General features: G+C 36.1%; 1 protein-coding gene across 1 annotated transcript in view; it reads left to right on the forward strand.

The window, feature by feature from the left end:
* IMPG2 (interphotoreceptor matrix proteoglycan 2) overlaps positions 1-21,944 on the forward strand; it is an 81,010-nt gene that overhangs the window by 35,528 nt on the left and 23,538 nt on the right. Inside the window, exons 7-11 of the mRNA XM_065876762.1 lie at positions 4,771-4,932; positions 8,927-8,985; positions 11,479-11,499; positions 18,188-18,432; positions 19,923-20,008. Coding sequence (XP_065732834.1) covers positions 4,771-4,932; positions 8,927-8,985; positions 11,479-11,499; positions 18,188-18,432; positions 19,923-20,008 — 573 coding nt within the window. The remainder of the gene's footprint in view (positions 1-4,770; positions 4,933-8,926; positions 8,986-11,478; positions 11,500-18,187; positions 18,433-19,922; positions 20,009-21,944) is intronic.

Raw genomic sequence — 21,944 nt, forward strand, 5'->3', positions numbered from 1 at the left:
TAGAGAGCCAAGTATATCTGCTTTTGGCAAGGAATGGCTTCAAACTGTAAATGAAATGACTAGGGGCCTGGGGAGCTGTCATCATGGTAAGCTCACTGTCTTTTGTGGGCTGTGTACATAATTTACTGTGAGGGTTTTTGCTTATGTTCTTCTGTCTCTTAATAAATCAGGACTTAGTCTTCTTCAGAGGGAAAGTATATAGATTTTATGTAGTTTAAAGAAATACCATGCTTTTTAAATACATCATTATTAATAGTAATCTGTCCACTAAACATTAAGTTGGCTTTCTATCACATTGAAAAATTTTTAAAAAGTATACACTTCCAGGAAGATAGAAACATTTTGTTAGAAATTTTGTTAGATATGCATAAATCCTAGATTACTTAATATAAGCAAACTGATTGAATGTACTCACTAGAAAGGTACAATTTTGTTACCTTACACCTCCTCTTACCAACTTGGACATTTTAACTTCTGAGAAGTCAGGTTAAGTCACCCCACTCTGCCCCACCACTTTCCCTGTCACTGAACAAGGCTGGTGGTAGTTTGGGATCCTTGAATCAATATATTTACCCTTAGTACAACTGTGTCCAAATTAGATGGTACTAGAAAATATTGGCATTTGATAAATATTTGAATAAAAAGTTATACTGTAGTTCTGAACTTGAGGCAGAATAGTTATGATTTAGGTCTGGAAACATTTACAGAATGAGATAGAATTCACTATAATAGAAATGAAGGCATTGTGTGTAATCAATTGGAACATTCTAAAACAGAGAGGGTGATTTGAAGGTGATTTATAGAATCAGGAGGAAAACAGAATAGTACAGGGATACATGACAGGAATTAGATTGCCTGTACCTCTAGTTCAAAGTGAAGCTTAATATACAGTTTTACAGTTCAGTTTTTTCCTAATACATTTTCCAGATACCATTTTAGATATTATATACTTTATTTCTGTTTTGTTACTATTTACCCTGTGTGTTATTATGTGTATTTAATCTAGCAAAATTTAAGTTTTTCAGAGTCTTTATCCTTATCCTGAGTAATACAGGAACATTAGAATATTAGAATGATTCAAATGATCACCCTACTATTTTATATGCTGTTTTTCAGTATTTTTGTTCTTTCCCTTTAAAGTTTGTTTTACATTTACCCAGATGTTGACCACTTTATTTTCTTAAAACTCTTTTTTGCAGTTTAGACCTCTCTTCTGGTCTAATTTTCCTTCTGAAATATATGCTTCTGGTATTACTTTAGTGAGAATATCTCACTGGTTCAATCTCAGTTTTTGGTCACCTGAAAATTTCTTTATTATCCTCTTATTCTAGAAAGACACTTAAAATCTGTATTAAATTCTAGATTGAGTTTTTTATTTTCAAGGTTTTATTTCACTATCTTCTAACTTTTATTGTTGCTACTAAGAGCTCAACTAACAATTTAGTTCTTATTCCCTTGTGGGTAATCTTACTATTTTTTTGTCCTACTTTTAAGATATTGCTCTCTCTCTCTCTATCTATATCTAATGATGAGAGATAATGACTGAGAATTTCTCAAAATTTATAATAGTAATAAAGCTTCATGTTAAGGAAGTACAACAAATCCAAAGCAAAATAAATAAACATAATCACACTCTTATCCCCATTGTCGTGAAACTGCAGAATCCCATATACTATATAGTGTACTACTGTAAGTATACTGTAGTATAGTATACTGCTACAGGCATATCTCAGAGATACTGTGCGTTCAGTTCCAGACGACCATAATAAAGTGAATATTGCAATAAAGCAAGTCACACGAACTTTTTGGTGTCCTAGTGCATATAAAAGTTATGTTTAAACTCTACTATAGTCTGTTGAGTGTACAATAGCATTATGTCTAAAAAAAACCAATGTATATACCTTAATTAAAAAATACTTTATTGCTCAAAACTGCTAACCATCGTTTGAGCCTTGAGGAAGTCTAGTAGTAACATCAAAGATCACTGATCACAGATCGCTATAACAAATATAATAATAATAAAAACATTTGAGATATTGTGAGAATTACCAAAATGTGACACAGGGACATGAAGTGAGCAAATGCTTTTGGAAAAAAGACGCTGATGGACTTGCTTGACTCAGGATTGCCACAAACCTTCAATTTCTAAAAAATGCAGTATCTGCAAAGTACAATAAAGGGAATCTCAATAAAATGAGGTATACTTGTGTATATAGTATCCCCAATACTATATCATTTAGTATTATATAGTATCCCAAATACTGTATCATATACTACTCTAACCATAACTATGATATAATAGTATATAATACAGTATTGAGGATACTGCAGTTTCACAAAAATGTATATAGAAGAAATTTTCAGCTGTTACCTCATATGATTAGATATATGTCTGACCTCCTCATTTTATACCTTCTGTCGGTTGACCACTGTTTCATAACTTTCTTTGTCTCTCTGTGATGCATTCAGAAATGTCTTTCAGTTCACTTATTCTTCTTTCAGCTTAGTCTAATTTGTTTTTCAAACTGTCTATTGAGTTTTTAAAATCCTTGCTTTATGTAGGAGTCTTTGATCTGACTTTTCAACACTATTTATATTTATATTCTATCCCTTTGTGGTATTTAAAACTAAAGCCAAGGTCCCAAGGGATCACTAGATATACTATGTACACATAGATTACTGAATCACCTCTCTGGATCTTTCTAACCTATCTTTTTGGATACCTTGGGACTTTCTTTATTTTCTTACAAACCAGCTATGCATTAAAAACATTAAAAATATTTATTTAACATTTTAGGCATTCTGTAGCAGTAAGGTTACTAAGGATATTTCTTGTATAGTAATAATAGAAGTGGAAGTTTCTGTTCAAATTTAGTGAGAGAAAATTTAATATGGAAGAAGACAAAGTCTTGTACAAAATTCCTTAAGACTAAAGGTTTTTGTTAGTTTCAACATGACTCAGCAGTATGATGGGGAAAAAAGCTGAGTACTGAGGGGAAAAAAACTAGTAAAAACAAGTGTACTTTCAGGCTGCATGATAGAAATTAGAATCTACTATAAGGAAGATGATAGTTGTACCATATTTTAATTGTACCATATTTTAACTGATCAGACCTCACTTATGTGTACCACACTCTAAGGAAGACATTAAGAGCTTGAGAAGTCTCTAGAGGAAAGGTACTAGTGAAAAATCAGGGAAGATGACAGCTGCCTATGCTTATTTGAAGGGCTGTCTGGGGACTACACTTTTTATACGCATTCCAGGTTGCAGAACTGAGATCAGTGGGAATTTACAGGGAAATATATTTGGGTTTTATTAAGAACTTTACAACCATGAGAGAGCTTTTTTGGAAATGTAATGGCCTGCCTTTGAAAGTCCTTCCAAGACTTTCTCATCAGAGCCATTTAAACTGAGGATGAATAGATATTTTGGGGAAATACTGTAGAGAGAATTCAGGCATCAGAGAAAGGATGGTGGAATTTTCGAGGTTCTTTCCAGTTGTGAAGTTTTGAAGGTCTGTGGTTATTTGATCCATCAGGGAAGAAAGATGATACAGTGGAAAAAGCCGGTATTCTCTTCCTGACTCTGCCATTGGCTTGCTGTTAGCCCTTAGGCCATTCTTCCATCTCAATCCCTGTTTTTCTTGTGTATTAAAATGGAGGGACTTGGATTAGATGAGCACAAGTGTATCTTGCATGCAGCAGTTATTAGTGTTGGGTTCTAGTAGTGATATTCTGTTTTCCTCATTCCTTCTACATTTTGTTAATTGGGATTCTTCGGTAAGGAACTATTGCCACTTCTCTCTTGTTTATTTATTAAATTATTTATTTATATCAGTACAGACTCATGGATATTTCTTTTATTCTTTGGATTATAATCCACTATTTATTTTGTTGCTCAAATTGTTCCAGCTTTGGCTGTGGAAGACCTGGATTTAGATGTTACAGAGTACAAAAAGTTTGTTGGTGTGGTTTCAGATTCCACGTAGAAACTAACCTTTAAAACACTTCCACTCATTGAGTTTGGCACAGTATCAGAAAAGATTATCCATGATTATCTGAAAAGGCTACTAATGTATTCCTTCCTTACCCAATACATATCTGTGTGGCTGGATTTTCTTCATGTACTTCAACTAAAACAACATATTGAATGCAGAAGCAGATATGAGAATCTACCCATCTTCTATTAAGCCAGACCTTAAAGAATTTGTAAAAATATAAACATTACTCTTCTCACTAATTTTTTTATTTTGCAAAACATATGTTATTCATTTGTACACGTAGTGAGTTTCTTATTTTGAAATGAATTAATATATATATTTAAAAGTTCTCTTTTAATTTTTTGTTTGGTGTGTATCTATAGATATAACCCACAAAAACCAAACTTCTTTGGGTTCCTTAATGAATTTTAAGAGTTTAAAGGGGTCCTAACACCAAAAAGTTTGAGAAACACCCTTCTAGACTATTTTTAGATGATAATTTCAACTCTTTTTCTTCTTTAAAAATTTTTTCCTTTTATTTATTTACTAACAAAATTTTCTATCCTTCCCTGAACCAGTCATTGTGTATTCAAAGGAATGTACAAATACACAGTAATTTTAATATTAGCCTATGTCTTAAAGTCCACCAGTTAGTTTCAAAGTCAAATATTATATAAATAATCATCATCAGAAGTTGCCTTTGGCACAGTGTCTGGCATATCATGGGTGATCAATAAATATTTGTTGACTGAATGAGTGAACATTTATTGTTCTTTCTCTAAAAATCCAGATTAGCAATGAAATTGAGAATGTGATAGAAGAGTCCACAAAACCAGCAGTGGAGCAGGTTGCGGAATTCAGTATCCACCTTTTGGGGGAACAATACAATGAAGAACTACAGGATCCCTACAGCTTTCACCACCAGCGCCTTGTAGAAGAGTTTATTTCAGAGGTGGGTGATTTTCTTGTATGTTTTTATTCTTTTATTTCTTTTTGTATACAAGATAGTTTGCTGGGGTTGTAAATTTCCCATATTAACAACACTGGTTAAAGGTAGATTTCGGATTTAAGCTTTCCATCTATTTGATTCAGGGAGTGGTGATTTAGCCATTTCTTTAGAAAGCTCTGTGAAAAGTTCACCGAAAGATGAACTATTTCATTGAAACAAAATTTTGTATGCGTTTGCCATCTGCTACCAAATAAATGCTATTTCCAACTTTGTCTGCACAGCCAAGGAGGAATGTGTTCTATGGCATGGTTTTAACTTGACCATATTTGGAGAAATGAGTATCTTTGAGAAACTGTATTTAGTGTGTTGTTTTTCTTGAGGGAACATTACATTTAATTTTTAAAATTTTATATTTGTTCTTTTTTTAAGTTGAAAAATTTTTAACAGTTAATAATAGGTAGTATGAGGCACGAAGTTCAAAGGACAAAAGGATATCCAGTGAAAAGTAAATTTTCCTGTTATCTCTGTTCCTTGGTTGGAAGTATTTTTAAAAAGGGGTTTCTTTAAAGAATTGTGCATTAGACCATTCCACAACCTTACTTTCTGGAAGAATTCTATATAGGGGCTTGAACTCAAGATTCTTTCAGTCAAAAATGACCCATTCTTGGCCCCCTTCTTGTGTGCCTTTGCTCTTGTATAGACTGTAAGGCACTGAGTGCCCATCTCCTCTCTCTGTCCAGTGAGAGGGCACATCATTCCTTCCTGTTTATTTCTTTTCCATCGCTCTTGATGGAATTCTCTTTGGCTAAGTTTTTCAATTCCATTACCTTGGACTAATTTCCTTCTCTTTACACTGTTTAGACGAGAAACAAAAATGTGCATCTCTCAGCCAAACAGCATTATTGCAGCCATCAGACACAGAGAATGTAGGCCAGACGATTAATTTCCTAGCTGTGTGGCCAAGTTGTGAGGCTGTATGATGTGTGGAAGAAATGTCAGCCAGGCCAGTGGCCACCTGGCATCAGATAGTGTGTTGGATCAGCTGTTTGGTTCTCTCTGCCCTTGGATTAAGGAACCTTTAATAAACCTCAGTGTTTGGGTAAACAATCGTGCTGAATGACTGCATATTTAGAGAAAGTCTAATAAACACTCTGAAAAAACATTTCCAGCAGGGACTTTATGAGGTATAGGTAGCTATTGGCTTGAGGTGATTTGAGGGTGATGAAGGATCCGTTCCTTCTCTGGCCTTTTTCTGTATCTCCGTCCTTTTACCTGGAATAAAATGTTTACGAATAGCCACTTCTTTGTATGGAACTGCAGGGTCAGGGTCATGTCTCTGAAAGGTCCTGTCTCCATGTTTACTGCAAACTGAAGGAGGCCCTCAAGCTCTCTCCCTTCAGGACACAGTCACAGGAATTGTTCCTTCAATATTATTTCTTAGGTAATATTGCAAGACACAGGGAAAAAGAAAGCCTGCTTGGGAGGATTGAGGTTCAGGAGCCGTTAAATTTTTTTTTATTATTATTTTTATTTTTTATGAGGAGAAGAGTAAGATAAACTTGGGACATCACCAAGAATGACATCAGAGAGGGAAAGGTCATTGTGATAGGCTTGGGAGTGTGGATACCTGACAACAGACACGGAATCAACACAGTGTCCTCGCATAGTGCTTTGTGTTCTGCATCCTGCTGTATGTCCATTTGCTAACAGCAGCCGTGTGGGTAATCATCTCCGTTTTATAGATGAAACCCAGGAGGGCAAGTAACTTGTTCATGGTCATTTCATTTCAGCTTCTAGGAGTAGAAGGGAAAATCAGGTCTCCTCCTTCCTTTGAAAGTGTTCCTTCCTTTATATCAATACAGAGTCCCCTTCATTTTAATTCAGGTGAGAAGTTGTGGTGAGCCTCACAGTTTTCCCAGTCCTGGTCCCAATTTTAAAACCATATTTATCAGGGGAAAGAGGATGAGGCATGTATTTCAGTAGAAAGATTGGGGATTGAACAAATTTGGATTCAGTCACTTACCAAATGCATGATCTGGACAAATTAGTTGACATCTCAGAGTCTCAGTTTTCTCAACCATATAATGGGAAAGATATGTATCTCTTGGTATTGTTGAAAGGATTAGAAGTAATGTTATATCAAAGCACCAGGTACATAGCAGTCACTCAGTAAATTGTACCTGTTACTAATCTTGATGTTAATAAAGTGGAATGACTTTATTACAACTGGGTACCTGTACATAGCTAACTGGGTATGATTAATTAGAATACATATATGTATTTGAATCAAGAGATGGCAAAACCCCAGATGAGTTGGGTTTAGTATTAATAATAACATGCACTTGTACAGCATTTTGCAATTAATGGAGTACTTTCAGCTACATTCATTTTAACCTTACAAAAACTAATGTGGTTGGTGGGCAGGGCAGCATTAATCATATGAAAGAAGACTTGTGCCTGGCCACTCTGCCAGTAAAAACAGCTGGCACTAACCCTCAGTCTTTGGATTCCTAGTGCTGCAGATTCTATCCCCAGCCTCATCCTCCGAGAATTAATAGTACTTCTCAGTTTTCTTTCAGAGAATGAAACAAGGCAATTATTATAGCTAAAAAGTTTCACATGTTTGGATTATTTATCTGCAAGGCATGAATATCTTCGGTGAACCAAGATTTTAAGAAAATCCCATTCTCCTGATTATATGTGGACTTGGTTTTAAAAGCAGATGCCCACGCGATGAAGAGTGGCCCACCGCTCGCCGCAACTAGAGAAAGCCCTCGCACAGAAACGGAGACCCAACACAGACAAAAATAAATAAATAAAAATTAAAAAAAAAAAAGAAAACATTAAAAAAAAAAAAAAAAAAAAAAAAAAGCAGATGCCCAGAGATGTCACTAACAACTTCTCTTGTTCTAGTGTCGGCCCCCTAGTGACTCATCTGGTGAGATTGTCACCTTCTGAAATGTTGTGAATAAAATGTTTGATTTTGTTAAATATGTATTTATGCATAACTGATTTTTTTAGGTATTTGGTCCAATCTAGCATTTCCCCCCACTCTAGTCACTGAGCTTATATTGATTTATGTGGCTTGATTTTAAAAACTCAGAGATAAAACTGGTTCCTGCAGTTGTGATGCTCATAAATTGATCTTTTGACCAGTTACTGCTTTATAACCTCCTTCGTGACAAGCAGTCAACAAGGCCTAAGCCCAGGTCTGCAGATTTCTTTCTTAAGTTAGCTGTGTTCACAGTCCCTTGTGTTGTAGGAGTAGGAAACAGATGCCACCAGACATTTTACACTTAGAGGAAATGAGCACCTGACTGTGTGTTAGCGTGTGTGCTGTGGCCAGATTTCTTTCTTTTTTAACATCTTTATTGGAGTATAATTGCTTTACAATAGTGTGTTAGTTTCTGCTTTATAACAAAGTGAATCAGCTATACATATACATATATCCCCATATCTCTTCCCTCTTGCGTCTCCCTCCCACCCTCCCTATCCCACCCCTCCAGGTGGTCACAAAGCACCAAGTTGATCTCCCTGTGCTGTGCAGCTGCTTCCCACTAGCTATCGATTTTACGTTTGGTAGTGTATATATGTCCATGTGTGGCCAGACTTCTAATCCATATAATTACATTAAAAAATGTTATTACAGTTTCTTTGAAACCCGTCCTTTTTTCACATTTCATAACATAAGGGAAAAAACAGTGCTTTGCCAATAGAAGTGTGTTTTTTATAATTTGGAAAAAATTAATATTAAAGCACATCAAAACCTTAAAAATCAAAATGAAAAAGGAAAATGTGCCAGTGATGTAAAAACTATTTTCTAACATTGTAACAATTATAATTTTCTTAACTTTCTGATCCACATATATCCATATGTGTGTACAAGCTTCTAATGGCTGTAAACAGGGCACTTTATATTCGACTCTTAAAAGCATTTTTTCTATGTACTTTTTTTACATTTCTACATAGCTATAAAGTTTATTTTTATTTTTAACAGGTGGAAGATGCATTTACTGGGCTACTGGGCTACAAGGACATTCATGTACTTGACTTTAGGTAAATAGACTTTAACAATGCACATGTTTTGTGGAACTCTTTATTTCAAATGGAATATCGTTTTGTGTTTATTATGTATACTCTAACAATGATTCAAAATGATGTGAATACTGTAATTCAATACTATTCTATTAAATTCATATTCCTTTTTAAAAATTTTATTTTTTAAAATTTTATTAGGGTATAGTTGATTTATAATGTGTTAGTTCTAGGTGTACCACAAAGTGAATCAGTTATACATACACATATATCCACTCTTTTTTAGATTCTTTTCCCATATAGGCCATTACAGAGTATTGAGTAGAGTTCCCTGTGCTATACAGTAGGTCCTTATTAGTCATCTGTTTTATATATAGTAGTGTGTATATGTCAACCCTATAAATTCATGTTCCTAATGCTGGTTTTTCAGATGAAGAAACTGAGTCAGAAAAAGGCAAAATAATATATTCAAGGAGATATATTAAATTGTAGTTGGGCCAGGGTAAGAACTTAGGAATTCATGTCCCCAGCTTGCTGCTGACAAGTCACACTGCTTTTATTTGGCACTGAAGGGAGCCTGAAGTCAGATTAGATGTGACCTCAGCGTGCTCCTAATGCTCGTCAGTGCTACACGAAGGTGACTTTGACGTCTCCGTGTATGGCCGCTCTGGAAGGGATGTGTTCATCAACATAACACTTCTGGGTAAATCAGACACCTCTTTTTTTTTTTTTTGCGATATGCGGGCCTCTCACTGGTGTGGCCTCTCCCGTTGCGGAGCACAGGCTCCGGACGCGCAGGCTCAGCAGCCATGGCTCACGGGCCCAGCCGCTCCGCGGCATGTGGGATCTTCCCGGACCGGGGCGCGAACCCGTGTCCCCTGCATCGGCAGGCGGACTGTCAACCAGTGCGCCACCAGGGAAGCCCCAGACACCTCTTTTTAAGACATTTCTTCCCTACTTACGACCTGCAGCATAATACTTGTGAACATTTACTGAGTGAATACTTCTGGCCGCTTCACATTCCTGAGCTCACATAATCGTCAACTCTTTCAGCAAAAATATCATTATTAATACTTATTTTGCAGAGGAGCAAACAGGTTTAAAAGGATGAAGTATTAGCCCAAGGTCAGAGAGTTTTTAAGTTAGAGCATAAGAGGGATTTTGAAACAAAGTGGCTGACTTTATAGCTCTCGCTCTTAACCTCTGTGCTAGACTGAGTCCTCTGAAGGTTTGGAGCGTGTGGGTGGTAGCTGTGGCCCACCTGTTGGATGCAGGGGAGCATGAGCATAATTAACAGTGTATGCATCTTTGGCATAGTCTTGTCACAACTTCTGGGTTTTCCAGAAATAATAGCAAGCACTTATGAGCACAGTGTGCCAGTATTTATATTAATTCATTTAATCCCAACAGCCATGCTGTGAAATACTTACTGTTATCCTCCTTTTTTTCTGACAAGGAAACCAGAGCGCAGGGAATTTAAGTATTTTATCTAAGGACACTCGGCTAATTATTGGTGCAGGGGCGAGGGCAAGCCTGGTAAATTGACCCTCCACCTACTCTCACACCACGACCTGTCTCCCAGTTCAGCCTCAGCCCTTTGCACAGGATACTTGCCTCCAGCTATGACTAAAGCTCACATGAGAGCCTGAGAAGGTGAGGCTTTTGAAGTCCTCTCTCATTTGGCAACACTTGAAAGGCAACTTGGCCTTTGGGATCAACTTGTCTAGGTTTAAATCCTGCCTTTGGCACTGCTGGCTGGATGGTTTTGGATAAATTAACAAGCCTTAACTTCTTCTTTGTATAAAAAAGATAATTTATACAATTTATATTAATCCTGCTTTATTAAAAAATACTTTTAAATGCTTTAGGTACATTATTTAGTTGTTTTGTTTCTCAGTTTCTTTACCTGTAATATGGGGATGTTCATGGTCCTTAATAAGTTTTCATGAGGATTAAATGAATTAATTTTTGTAAAATGCATAGCACATGGGAAGTTCTACTACATTAAATAAATAAATATTAAATAAATAAATATTAAATAAATAAATATTAAAGGCTATGCAATATCCTATAAGTTAGTCAGTCCTGACCTTTCCCAACCCCTTAGAACCTTACTATATACCATCTGATTTTCTTTTATTCATTTTAATACCACATAACACATTGTATCCCCCCAAAAGTATTCCCAATTTTGTTAGTGCCAATAGCTGGAGTTCTCTGCTGATCTACTGAAAAAAAGTTTATTTATAAAGAGATAACCATATATTAATTGTTTAAAAGTATTTTTAACAAGTTTGAAGACAGTAAAGACTATTGACTTTAAAATAGAATATTTTCTCCACCTTTGCTATCTTCCTTCAATGTACAGGAATTTTTCATTATCTAGTATATACAAGCATTTTCATTTAAAGAAACATTTCAGAGGAAATACATTAAGAACTTGTAGTTTGATGAATTATATGACAATTATAACGCTCTTAAACTCTGCTTAACACTTTCCATTTTTGTTTTCAGATCCCCTAAGGAAAATGGCAGGTAGAGTAACTTTTGACTCTTTCTATACTGTCCACCTAATGAGGAGGTAGTTCAGAAAATATGGTAGCCCAAGGTCCAAGGGAGTGTGGCTTAATTTCTTTATTACTTCCAATATCACTGTTCATCTCCTTACAGATGAGTTGGCCAACATTTTTTTGTTAAGAGTCAGATAGTAAATATTTCAAACCTTTTCACACTATACAGCCTCTGTCGCATCTACTCACCTCTGTCACTATCAGATGAAAGTAGATGTAAGCAATATATTGAAAATGAATGAGCGTGGCTGTGTTCCAATAAAACTTATTCATGGACCCTGAAATGTCAATTTCATGTGATCTTCACGTCACAAAATATTGTTATTTTGATTTTTTTCAACCATTTAAAATATAAAATCCATTAACTCATGGACAGTGGGCTGGATTTAGCTCACAGGCTGTAGTTTACAGACTTCTGTCATAGGCTGCTGACTGACAAGTACTTTTATTTTTTAATCTATTTTTATTTAGTTTTAAATCAAAAAAATTTTTTTGAGGTATAGTTGATTTACAATTTTTTTTTTTCTTTTTGGCGGTATGTGGGCCTCTCACTGTTGTGGCCTCTCCCGTTGCGGAGCACAGGCTCTGGATGCGCAGGCTCAGCGGCCATGGCTCACGGGCCTAGCCGCTCCATGGCATGTGGGATCTTCCCAGACTGGGGCACGAACCCGTTTCCCCTGCATCAGCAGGTAGACTCTCAATCACTGCACCACCAGGGAAGCCCTGATTTACAATTTTATATAAGTTTCAGGTGTACAACATAGTGATTCACAATTTTTAAAGGCTATACTCCATTTATAGTTATTGTAAAATATTGGCTATATTCCCTGTGCTGTACAATATAGCCTATGACAAATACTTTAAAATATTGAGTTATACTTAATTTAAAATTGGAATAAAAACTGGCATTAATGAAAACACTTTCAAGTATACTATTGTCATTGAATAATATAATCAAGTGTCATTTTAAGTGGTAAATGAAAGGGAGAAAGCTGATCTCTATCATAGTTCATTTGTGAAAACAGCTGCTCTCTGGAACTTCTTAGAAGCATAATATAAAAACATAGTCAATTCCCCTTGTGAAGGTTGCTTGTCATTTTATCTTTGAACTCAACTTTATTTAAAATTTACTTTCTCTTGAAAGATTGATAACCATAATATAGAAAACATGAAGCAAATTCATAAGCTAAGTACAGAGATGTTTAGAGATACGGTAATATTTCTTCATTGTAATATCTTTTTAAAATATTTTTATTTTTTTATTGAAGTATAGTTGATTTACAGTATTATATTAGTTTCAGGTGTGGAACATAGTGACTCAGTATTTTTATAGATTATATTCCATTTAAAGTTATTATGAAATATTAGCTATATTCCCTGTGCTGTACGATATATCCTTGTAGCTTATTTATTTTATACATAGTAGTTTGTATTTCTTAATCCTCTATCCCTATCTTGCCCCTCCTCCCTTTCCTCGTCCCACTGGTAACTACTAGTTTGTTCTCTATATCTGTGAGTCAGTTTCTGTTTTGTTATATTCATTCGATTATTTTATTTTTCAGATTCCACATATAAATGTTAACATAGAGTAATCTTTCTCTGTCTGACTTATTTCACTAAATGTAATACACTCCAGGTCAATCCATGTCATTATGCCTTCATTTATATAAGATATAAATATAATATATTTGAAAAGGGCTTTCTGACTTCCTCATTTTCATTTATATTATTTTAGCAAATATTCACTAAGTGTCTGCTAATTGGGCAAACCTTGTGCCTGCAAAAATGAATAACTGTTGGTCTCCATCATCTAGGAACACAGTCTAATTAAAAGTGCTTTCAGAGATATGTCAAAGTACGGGTTCTTTTGTTTTTTCATTTTATTTTCTTATATCCCTGTAAGATAGTGAAAATATTCATTCTCCTTTTGGAGGTGAGGCAATTTTGCCTTAGAGAGGCAAACTGATTTGCCGTAGCTTACGTAACTAGAGGGTATCAGATATTTTGCCCAAAGTAATCAGGATTTGGGTTTCTGTACTCTTAGTATATGCAGACTGCTCTGTGTTTATATTATAGGTATATGTGTTGATGGTCAATATTCAACCAAAAGATTGTTTAATTGCTGCCCTCTTGGGGAGATTAGAATGTTAAAACAACCCGAATTCTGATGTTAATCCTGTGATCAAAGAATGGTATTCAGTTGCGGAGTGCTAAGTTCTCCATCGGGACACAGACAACAATTCAATATGAAACCATTAGATTTTATGATAGAATTGTTAACCTAAGTACAGTTTTTAAAATTGTTTAGTATTGTCAGATATTAACCAGTTGGTGGAGTTTATTCATAACTTTCTGGTATACTTTTATTTTGAGCTGTGTGTGAATGAATGTGTGGCACAGAAATAGTCTATTTATATAATATGTAACACCCCTCTCTCTCTCCATAAGCATTTATATACACATGAAATTTTCTATTTGCTTTGTACCTCTTTCAAGATGCACACATTATTTTAAGTTATTAGGACCCATTTGAAGTGAATAAACAAAATATCTGCCTGGTATACACACTTCAAAAATTCAGCTCCAGGCCTTGTAAGTATGTACCTTCTTCCTAATAGAAGTATGAGAGAAGAAGGGATGTCTGAGTTTCTCTGAAATATCTTTAGTTTGATCAGTTGTCACGAGATGTGGTATCATTATTTTTTCTATTTAAAACCTGCACACATCAAACAGCCAATCAGGGCATTAGAGGTGAGGAATAAGGGTAAATTTCACCTCCACATGATTGATGTCTCTGGAAATAGCAGTCAGACAGAGAAACTTTCCTCTACATAGCAGTTGTTTCAGTTTAGTAGATGAAAGATGATGGTACTATGGTGATGGTTGGTTAACTTGGAGTTGCTGAGTGCAGAGAGCCAGCATAGCTTTCTTCAGTCAGATAATGTTTTGTCACCAGTGTGTATTCTGCGTCTTACGTACTTTCTTTTACTCTTGGCTTTTATTCTGTTCCTCATCCTGAGATGTCTCTGTATTCCATTTACCATGCCAGAACTAAGTCTGTTCTGGGTCATGCTGAAGTTCTCCGATCTGAGAATAAATGGTTTTCTGATACCTCAAGCATTACTTTGAGTTCTCTTTCCAGGACAAAAACTTGGTAATAAATTGCAGTATCTCTGTGAGGCATTTTATCTTCTTTAAAGAATTTATCCTTACTAGACAAGGTAGATGATATTAGAAGTGTTATTTTTAGAAGTCCAAGGGAAACATTGGGAGACAAATTATATTTTGCCAGTAAAGAGTAAGGCTAGTGATCTACCCCAGACTGCCTGATTTGCTCAGATTTCTTGATCCAGGAACATTTCTCTTGGTCTTCTCCCTATGCTATTTAAAAGTCATGCAAAGCACATGGTAGGCTGTCAGTAAAGGCTTGACTCTCCTTGTCTGATTTTCTTTGTAGCCTTGTCTGATTTTCTTTGTAGCTCAAGTGCTAACTGGCACAGCCTTTTCTTCTTCTCCATTTTTTCCCTTATCACCACTTCCTTAGAGCCTTAGAGTCTTAGAGCCATATTAACATGTTAATAGGTTGGGCATAGATCCCAAGGAGAAGCTCACCTTTCTGGAGATGTAGGCATGGTCCATCCCACCCACAGAGCTTGGAAAGAGCATGCACATCCTCACAGAGTTGTGTTCTGGCTGTGAAGCAGTGTCCCTAAAATCATTACCCAGAAGACACGAATGTATGAGGATAATATGCATGCTCTTTAGGGTGAAAAATTACTCTTTCATATTTAGAGACTTAAAAACCCTTCAGGTTAAGTCAGGAGTATCACATACTGTCATTTAAGTGGCACAAATTCAATGGTCTTATCTGCCTGCATTACTGAATAAAATTGACCGTTTGTTTTTTCATTATTTTCAAAAGTATTTAGTGAACTGCTATGAGCCAGGTATTGTGTCCTAAATGCTTGGGACACATGTGGTGTGGTAAGTTCTGACCAGTAAGTGTCCCTCATACTATTTTATTTCACATTGGGACCATCATTTGGTTATTTTAGCATGTTTTACTGAATTTATTTCTTTACAAAAGGAGATCAGGAATTACTCATGAATCAACATATTATGATATGAAAAATTAAGGGTTTGAGGGAATTTACAGATGACAAGCAGATGTCTCGCCACTTAGTAGGGCATCTGGGTGTCAAAATGCTCAATTACCACTTTAAAGCTCCCTAAACCACCCTGCTGGAAGTGGTAGCTTATCAGATCTGGGAGGAAAACCTTACTGACCTTAGAGTGGGACAGGAACATCGTATCATGCCTGGCTGCTTCTGTGGCAGGTGAGGGGTAACACCTTCATGGCTTCCCCTGTAGTCCCTGGACAAGACCAGAACTGCCAGTGTTCCCAGGAAGGAGAGGTCTCTTGAGACCAATTTATGCTTACCAAACCACAAAATACAATGCTGATTGATCTATTTAAAGCAAGAAATATATCTGCCAACTGACTAGTTATTGCATTGGCTTAGCTCATGCGTTCTTTCCCCATAGGACAATCTGTAGGGAATTATAATCAAAAGTTCCTTTTGCAAGCTTGAGATCAGAGAAAGGAGGTTGGGTGATCCTAATGGCCAGTATCAAAGTCATGCTAGCCTGTTGTAGCTGTCTCCAATCTAGGGATCTGTGTTACAAGGAAGGCACAATACACTGATCAGAAACTTTTCACTAATGGTAGCATAAATTAGTTGACTAACCCTTTTTCTAGACTCTATGAGACACTTCTCATTATCCTGACACTTTTTTTTGAGATATATGAATACCTTAATTAGGCTGCAGTTTTCTCTTTATATTCAGGCAGGTATAGATTTCTGTTAATTTGATAGGCACTTAATGCCGGGTACCAAGCCAAACATTGGAGATAGAAACTCAAGGAGAGACTGCAAGGCAGTCACTGTAAACAGAATCTTTTTACAAAACAGCAAAGGCTGTAATCAAGGAATATATAAGTGAGCTCAGAGGAGGAAGTGCTTAATTTATTTGAGTGCTTTGCTTTGGGCATCATTTTGCTCCTATAGAATGTCTGAAGGTGGCAGATTATTTCCATTGCACATCTGCCTTCAGTGGTTTATCTTTGGGAGGGTGGTATTCTCCTTTCCTCTGGAAGGATCTTGGTATGGCTTGCTGGGTACTGCCTCTGATGGCTGTGTCTCATAGACTGGCTGGAAGCCAGAATGATGAGTAGAGCAAAGCCATTCTCATAATGACTTTTTTCTGGTAATAGTTTAATTAAAGTTACTGAGAGTATAGCAAAGTAGTTCAGAATACAGGTACTGGAGTCAGGCAGATCCGTGTTTGAATCTTGACTCTATCTATCCCTTATATATGGTGAAATTTTAGGCAAGTCTTTTAACTTCTTTAAAGCTCGGTTTCTTAATAATAATCTGAAGGTAATAAAACCTTCATAAGGTTATTATGAATATTAAGTGAGATTAAAGCCTGTGAAATACCTGTCACATTGTAAGCACTTACAAAAGTGTTAGTTTTTAGCTGTTAGATAAATCTGAGTGTCTAGAAGGAGTAATTCTATTGGCTTAAAAATTTTATATTCTGATGTTTCTTTAAAATGACTAAGAAAATATCAAATGACATATCATCTCCTACTAATTATTTTCACTTTATCCTTTATTCCAAGAAATCTCTTTTTTTGCTTGTGGAAAGATAGTGAAAAGGCCCCATTCCTAGACAAAGTTATTTCTTAGCACTTGTCAAACTTTTATTCAGCACATTAAGGGGGGAACCAGCAGAAAAATGAGAGCTAGTTTCTAGAGCATTTGAAAGAAGTATATATAGTTAATTGGAAAAGGATTGTTAAGTTAGATACAACATTGCTAAATGCCCTACAGGTTAGTAAAATCATAAACTTTGGATTTATCGTTCCTATCAGGCCAAAAAACCCATCACATTTTAGTAGGTTTTTTTTTACAATTCACTATTAAACTTTATAGGACTGTAAATTGTCTGTGCTATAAAACAAAAGTATGTCTCCTGAGAGACTTAGATAACTGTCTTATTAGAAAATATTCTAGCATGATATTTTAAAAAACATCATCAATTTGCTTTATCTCCAAATATTTCATATTTTCCTTTCACAATAGGCAACTATGTTTTAGTTCATAGTAATTAAGCTTCTTCATTGCTTCACTCCCCATTGTGGAGTACATAATTCATCCAGCAACAGTAATAAAGAGATATGAGAGGATTTCCCATTGTTGAGTAGAGTTAGAGGGTTTTGTTTTGTTTTGTTCTTTTAAATCAGGTAGGAAAAAGGCTAACAGGGAAAGAAGGAAGCAGGCTGATAGGGAAAAGGAGCAGTTGGCTTTGAAGGGGTGAGAACATGGGGGAAGAATATGCTCAGGTATTGTGCAGGGTTGACTCTGCAGCCTCCTTAGACCCCTTTCCACGTTCTTAGATCTATAACCCTCTGTTCTCTGGGAAGAAGGGGATGGCTAAAGGTTGCCCAGAGTCTTCAGAGAATGGTGATGGAATCCATGCTTTTTGAGACTCTCCCTCTAGGTCTAATGTTTGTTCTTGGTGGGTTCAAAGCTCCTTTCTTTGTGTTTCCTTGGTGGGACCTAATCTGTTTCTCTTTTCATCCATAGTGGCATAGATGTTCACTATGCAGTTACCTTCAATGGTGATGCCATCAGCAATACCACCTGGGACCTAATTAGCCTTCACTCCAACAAGGTGGAGAACCATGGTCTTGTGGAATTGGATGATAAGCCTACTGCTGTTTATACAATTAGTAACTTCAGAGATTATATTGCTGAGACACTGCACCAGAATGTTTTGCTGGGGACCTCCTCTTTGAATCTGGATCCTGACTCCCTTCAGCTTATTGATGGTAAGTTGGATAACCATTAAGTCCTTGTACAATTTTAGTTTCTTTTCCAATATATTCTGGGAAAACTAATTTCCAAAAATATATATGGTTCTGGCACTCTCTAGACTGCATGAGACAGAAGCCATCCTGATATGAATGGCGCTTTAGCCATGCAGATAATTTGGGTAGATCAATCAGGGGTTTCTGGTGGAAGAATGGCATGAGGATTAAGATATGCCATAGGCAAAATGAGGTTGTTTAGGAAACTAAATCCATAAACAACATAGTGAGGTCTTCCTTTTATGTGGAGCCTGGGGTGGAGCTACTTCCTAGAAGGTGTCCTAAAAAAGAGGTCAACAGTTCTCTCAGAATTTCCAAGCAAGTTTAACAAAAGCTTTAGGATATCCAGTACAAACTAATTCAGGTGCTTTGACCTTTCAGTAGATGTACATTTCAACTGCTCAGAATTTTATTCCTAAAATCCATTTCTGTTTGTTTTGCCAGCTTCAGAGTTCTGAATGGCTGCAGCTTTCTAGGTGACTCAATCATCTTAAAAGATATGTTCATCTTTGATCTCATGCTACTCGTTTTCCATAGAAGACAAGATAACTGAATACACAGTTGAGAAAGAATTTTGGAAAATACTTACATTTTCCAAAAATAGGGTCTTTGACTTCTGTTTGATCCCTTTATGTCAGTGAACAGGTGAATTAAGAGAGATTCTGCTTCTGTTTTTGTGTATGCACCAGATCACCTTTCTGACAATCCTTTCTTTTTAGCTTTTATTGATTCCTTCTCTCCTCCAGGCAAAATCATTTTCTTTTTTGTCTGTGTTCACATACATTATATAAATGTCCTTCATATTGTTTTATAATATGTATTTATCTGTGACATAGGGAACAGTTCCACAAAAGAAACTTGACTTTATTAATATTTATAGCCTCAATCTCATCAAAGTCCATGGTAACTAGCAAGGATTCAGTAAATCTTATTGAATTAAATTATACAATCTACTCTGTTAACTTTTTGGCTTAGTATTGGTATAGTGATAAACTCTCTGGTGTCTTACCCCTTTTTTCAAAGGCACTTTCTGCCAAAAAGGAAATAGTTTTGCATAATTTTCTCCATTTTTAGCATCAACTAAATGAGTTGGAATTTCAGTTCAACTTTGTTATTAAAATGAAAAAAATCAGTTTTAAAGCAACTACTTCATAGGAATCTTGAAAAGAGTAAAAAATTGCTTGAGAAAGGAAAGAAAATAATATAGGAGTGTCCTAAATGTAATGATGGGGAGAATATTTATTTTATGTTGGAGTCTTATAATTTAGACAGGTTGTGCTAATATAAGTACAATATTTGAATAAAGTATCAAGCATTTTCTAAGCGACTCCCCATCTGTTCTACCCAAATGTAAGCTATGAAAAGGAAAAACTTGGTTTTTAGTTGTCCCTGAACCTCAAGTACAATTGTGTCTCAACTAAAAATGTTCTTTAATGTTACTCTTTCTTTAGTGAGAGGAGTTTTACTTCCCCAAAGTGAAGACCAAGTTTGGAACACCCAAAGTTCAAGTCTTCAGGAAACCTTACCATCTATTCTGGTAAGTATGTTTCTGTGTTTTACTCCTAGAACCAGGCCCTCAAGCTTTTCTTCTTTGTACACTTACCTGCTTACTTTGGTATCATGACTTTCCCAAGCTGTTCCTATTACACATATTCTCTTATATCATCCTTGGGACATTATTCATAGTTGTCAGCTCATGGGACCCAAGTATTGGTTCAGATAATTTAAGCCTTCCACAGTGGTTAAATGAAGTCCACACATTTGGCATTGCCAAAGTCCACACATGGTAGAAAGCTTATTTATGGTTCATACTTGCTTGGTGATAATTAAGCTATAAGTGCCCACTGAGTTGTTCTATAAAAGTTACCCAGAAATAGTTTTTATAGCCAAGATTATAAATTTGGTGTACATAGATACAGAGTATACATTTTTGTTCCAAGGATTGTATTGAAGAAAAAGTTTAGACTCCAAAGCATATTGAACAGTGTGTGTATGGAAAGGAGAGAAGGCAGAGTAGAAATATTGGCTAGTTGACAGGGATGGTATACCAGGCCTGCATTTTTTTTTTCATATTTAAGTCCATTTATTTCTAATGTTATTTATCCTTACATGTGTGTTTTTTAAATTGCACTTTGAAGTTGTAGAATTTCTTTTTTTTTTTTAATTGGCATATAGTTGCTTTACAATGTTGTGTTAGTTTCTGCTGTACAGCAAAGTGAATCAGCCACATGTATACGTATATCCTCTCTTCCTTGGATTTCCTTCCCATTTAGGTCACCACAGAGCAGTGAGTAGAGTTTCCTGTGCTTTACAGTCTGTTCTCATTAGTTATCTATTTTATACATAGTAGTGTATATATGTCAACCCCAATCCATCCCACCCCCACCTTCCAATCAGGCCTCCTTTTAACCTGGGCAGAAAGCATTCCCATTTGCACAGAAACGGCATGGAATGAACTTTCCTTTTTGTTCTTACCACTTAACTCCCCTGGACACTCTTCTGCCCCCTTCAAATCTCCACTTGCCATGTCATCTACAGGGAGGCATCCAGTAGAAAAGAAATGGCTTCCTCAAGTGCAGGTAAAACAACAACCAGAACACCTGTAGAGACTAAGCTGTTTACAACACGACTACACGATCTTTTATTATCACATAGTCACAGAATGGAGACTCCCTTCTTCTTCATTCCCTGTTCCTTCTACCCTCTTGAGACTTCTTTTCTGTCTTATATGGCAAAGAAGAAATTAATGTTAATTAATTTCAGATACTTGTTTCCTGGCTTTAATCCAGCAATTGAAATTTAGAAAGTCTGCCCCAAATTGGCTTAACCAATATATACAGCCATTACTTCTGCTCAGGTATAGAGCAACTCAGTTTTGAAATGTGGAGTCACTGGAAATACTCTTTTTCACCAAGTTCCATGTTGGAGAAAAAAGGTTAGAGGGGGATTGACATCAGAGATTACATTCATTTGGTGTTTGTTTATTCATTCACTTATTAATTTGAGTATATTTATTTTGTGCTTTTCATGTGCCAAGTGCCGGGGAAACTAAGATGAATAAGGTGTGGCCTTGCCTACAAGAAGTTTCCAGTCTGGTGGTTGTAGACAGACTTCTACACAAATAAAGTAGTGCTGTCATAGGATTTCATCCAAGGTGCGGTGGCAGGGAGTGGATGATCCACTGCAAACATGGCACATTCCGCTCCTTCTGATCCCATTCTACTCAGGGCTTCTGTAACCACAGATCTGTGATGATATCTTAGAACGATGTAAAGACAGAAATTTCTGCATAAGTCAGGGGTTGCAAACTGGAGACCAGCTGACTGGATCCAGCTATAGGCATGTGCTTTGGGGCCAATTTTTTTTTTAATTTTTATAAATTTATTTATTTATTTTTGGCTGCGTTGGGTCTTCATTGCTGCGCAAAGCCTTTCTCTAGTTGCGGTGAGCGGGGGCTACTCTTTGTGGCAGTG

This window comes from Phocoena phocoena, chromosome 4, assembly GCF_963924675.1.
Source record: "Phocoena phocoena chromosome 4, mPhoPho1.1, whole genome shotgun sequence".
Lineage (NCBI taxonomy): Eukaryota > Metazoa > Chordata > Mammalia > Artiodactyla > Phocoenidae > Phocoena > Phocoena phocoena.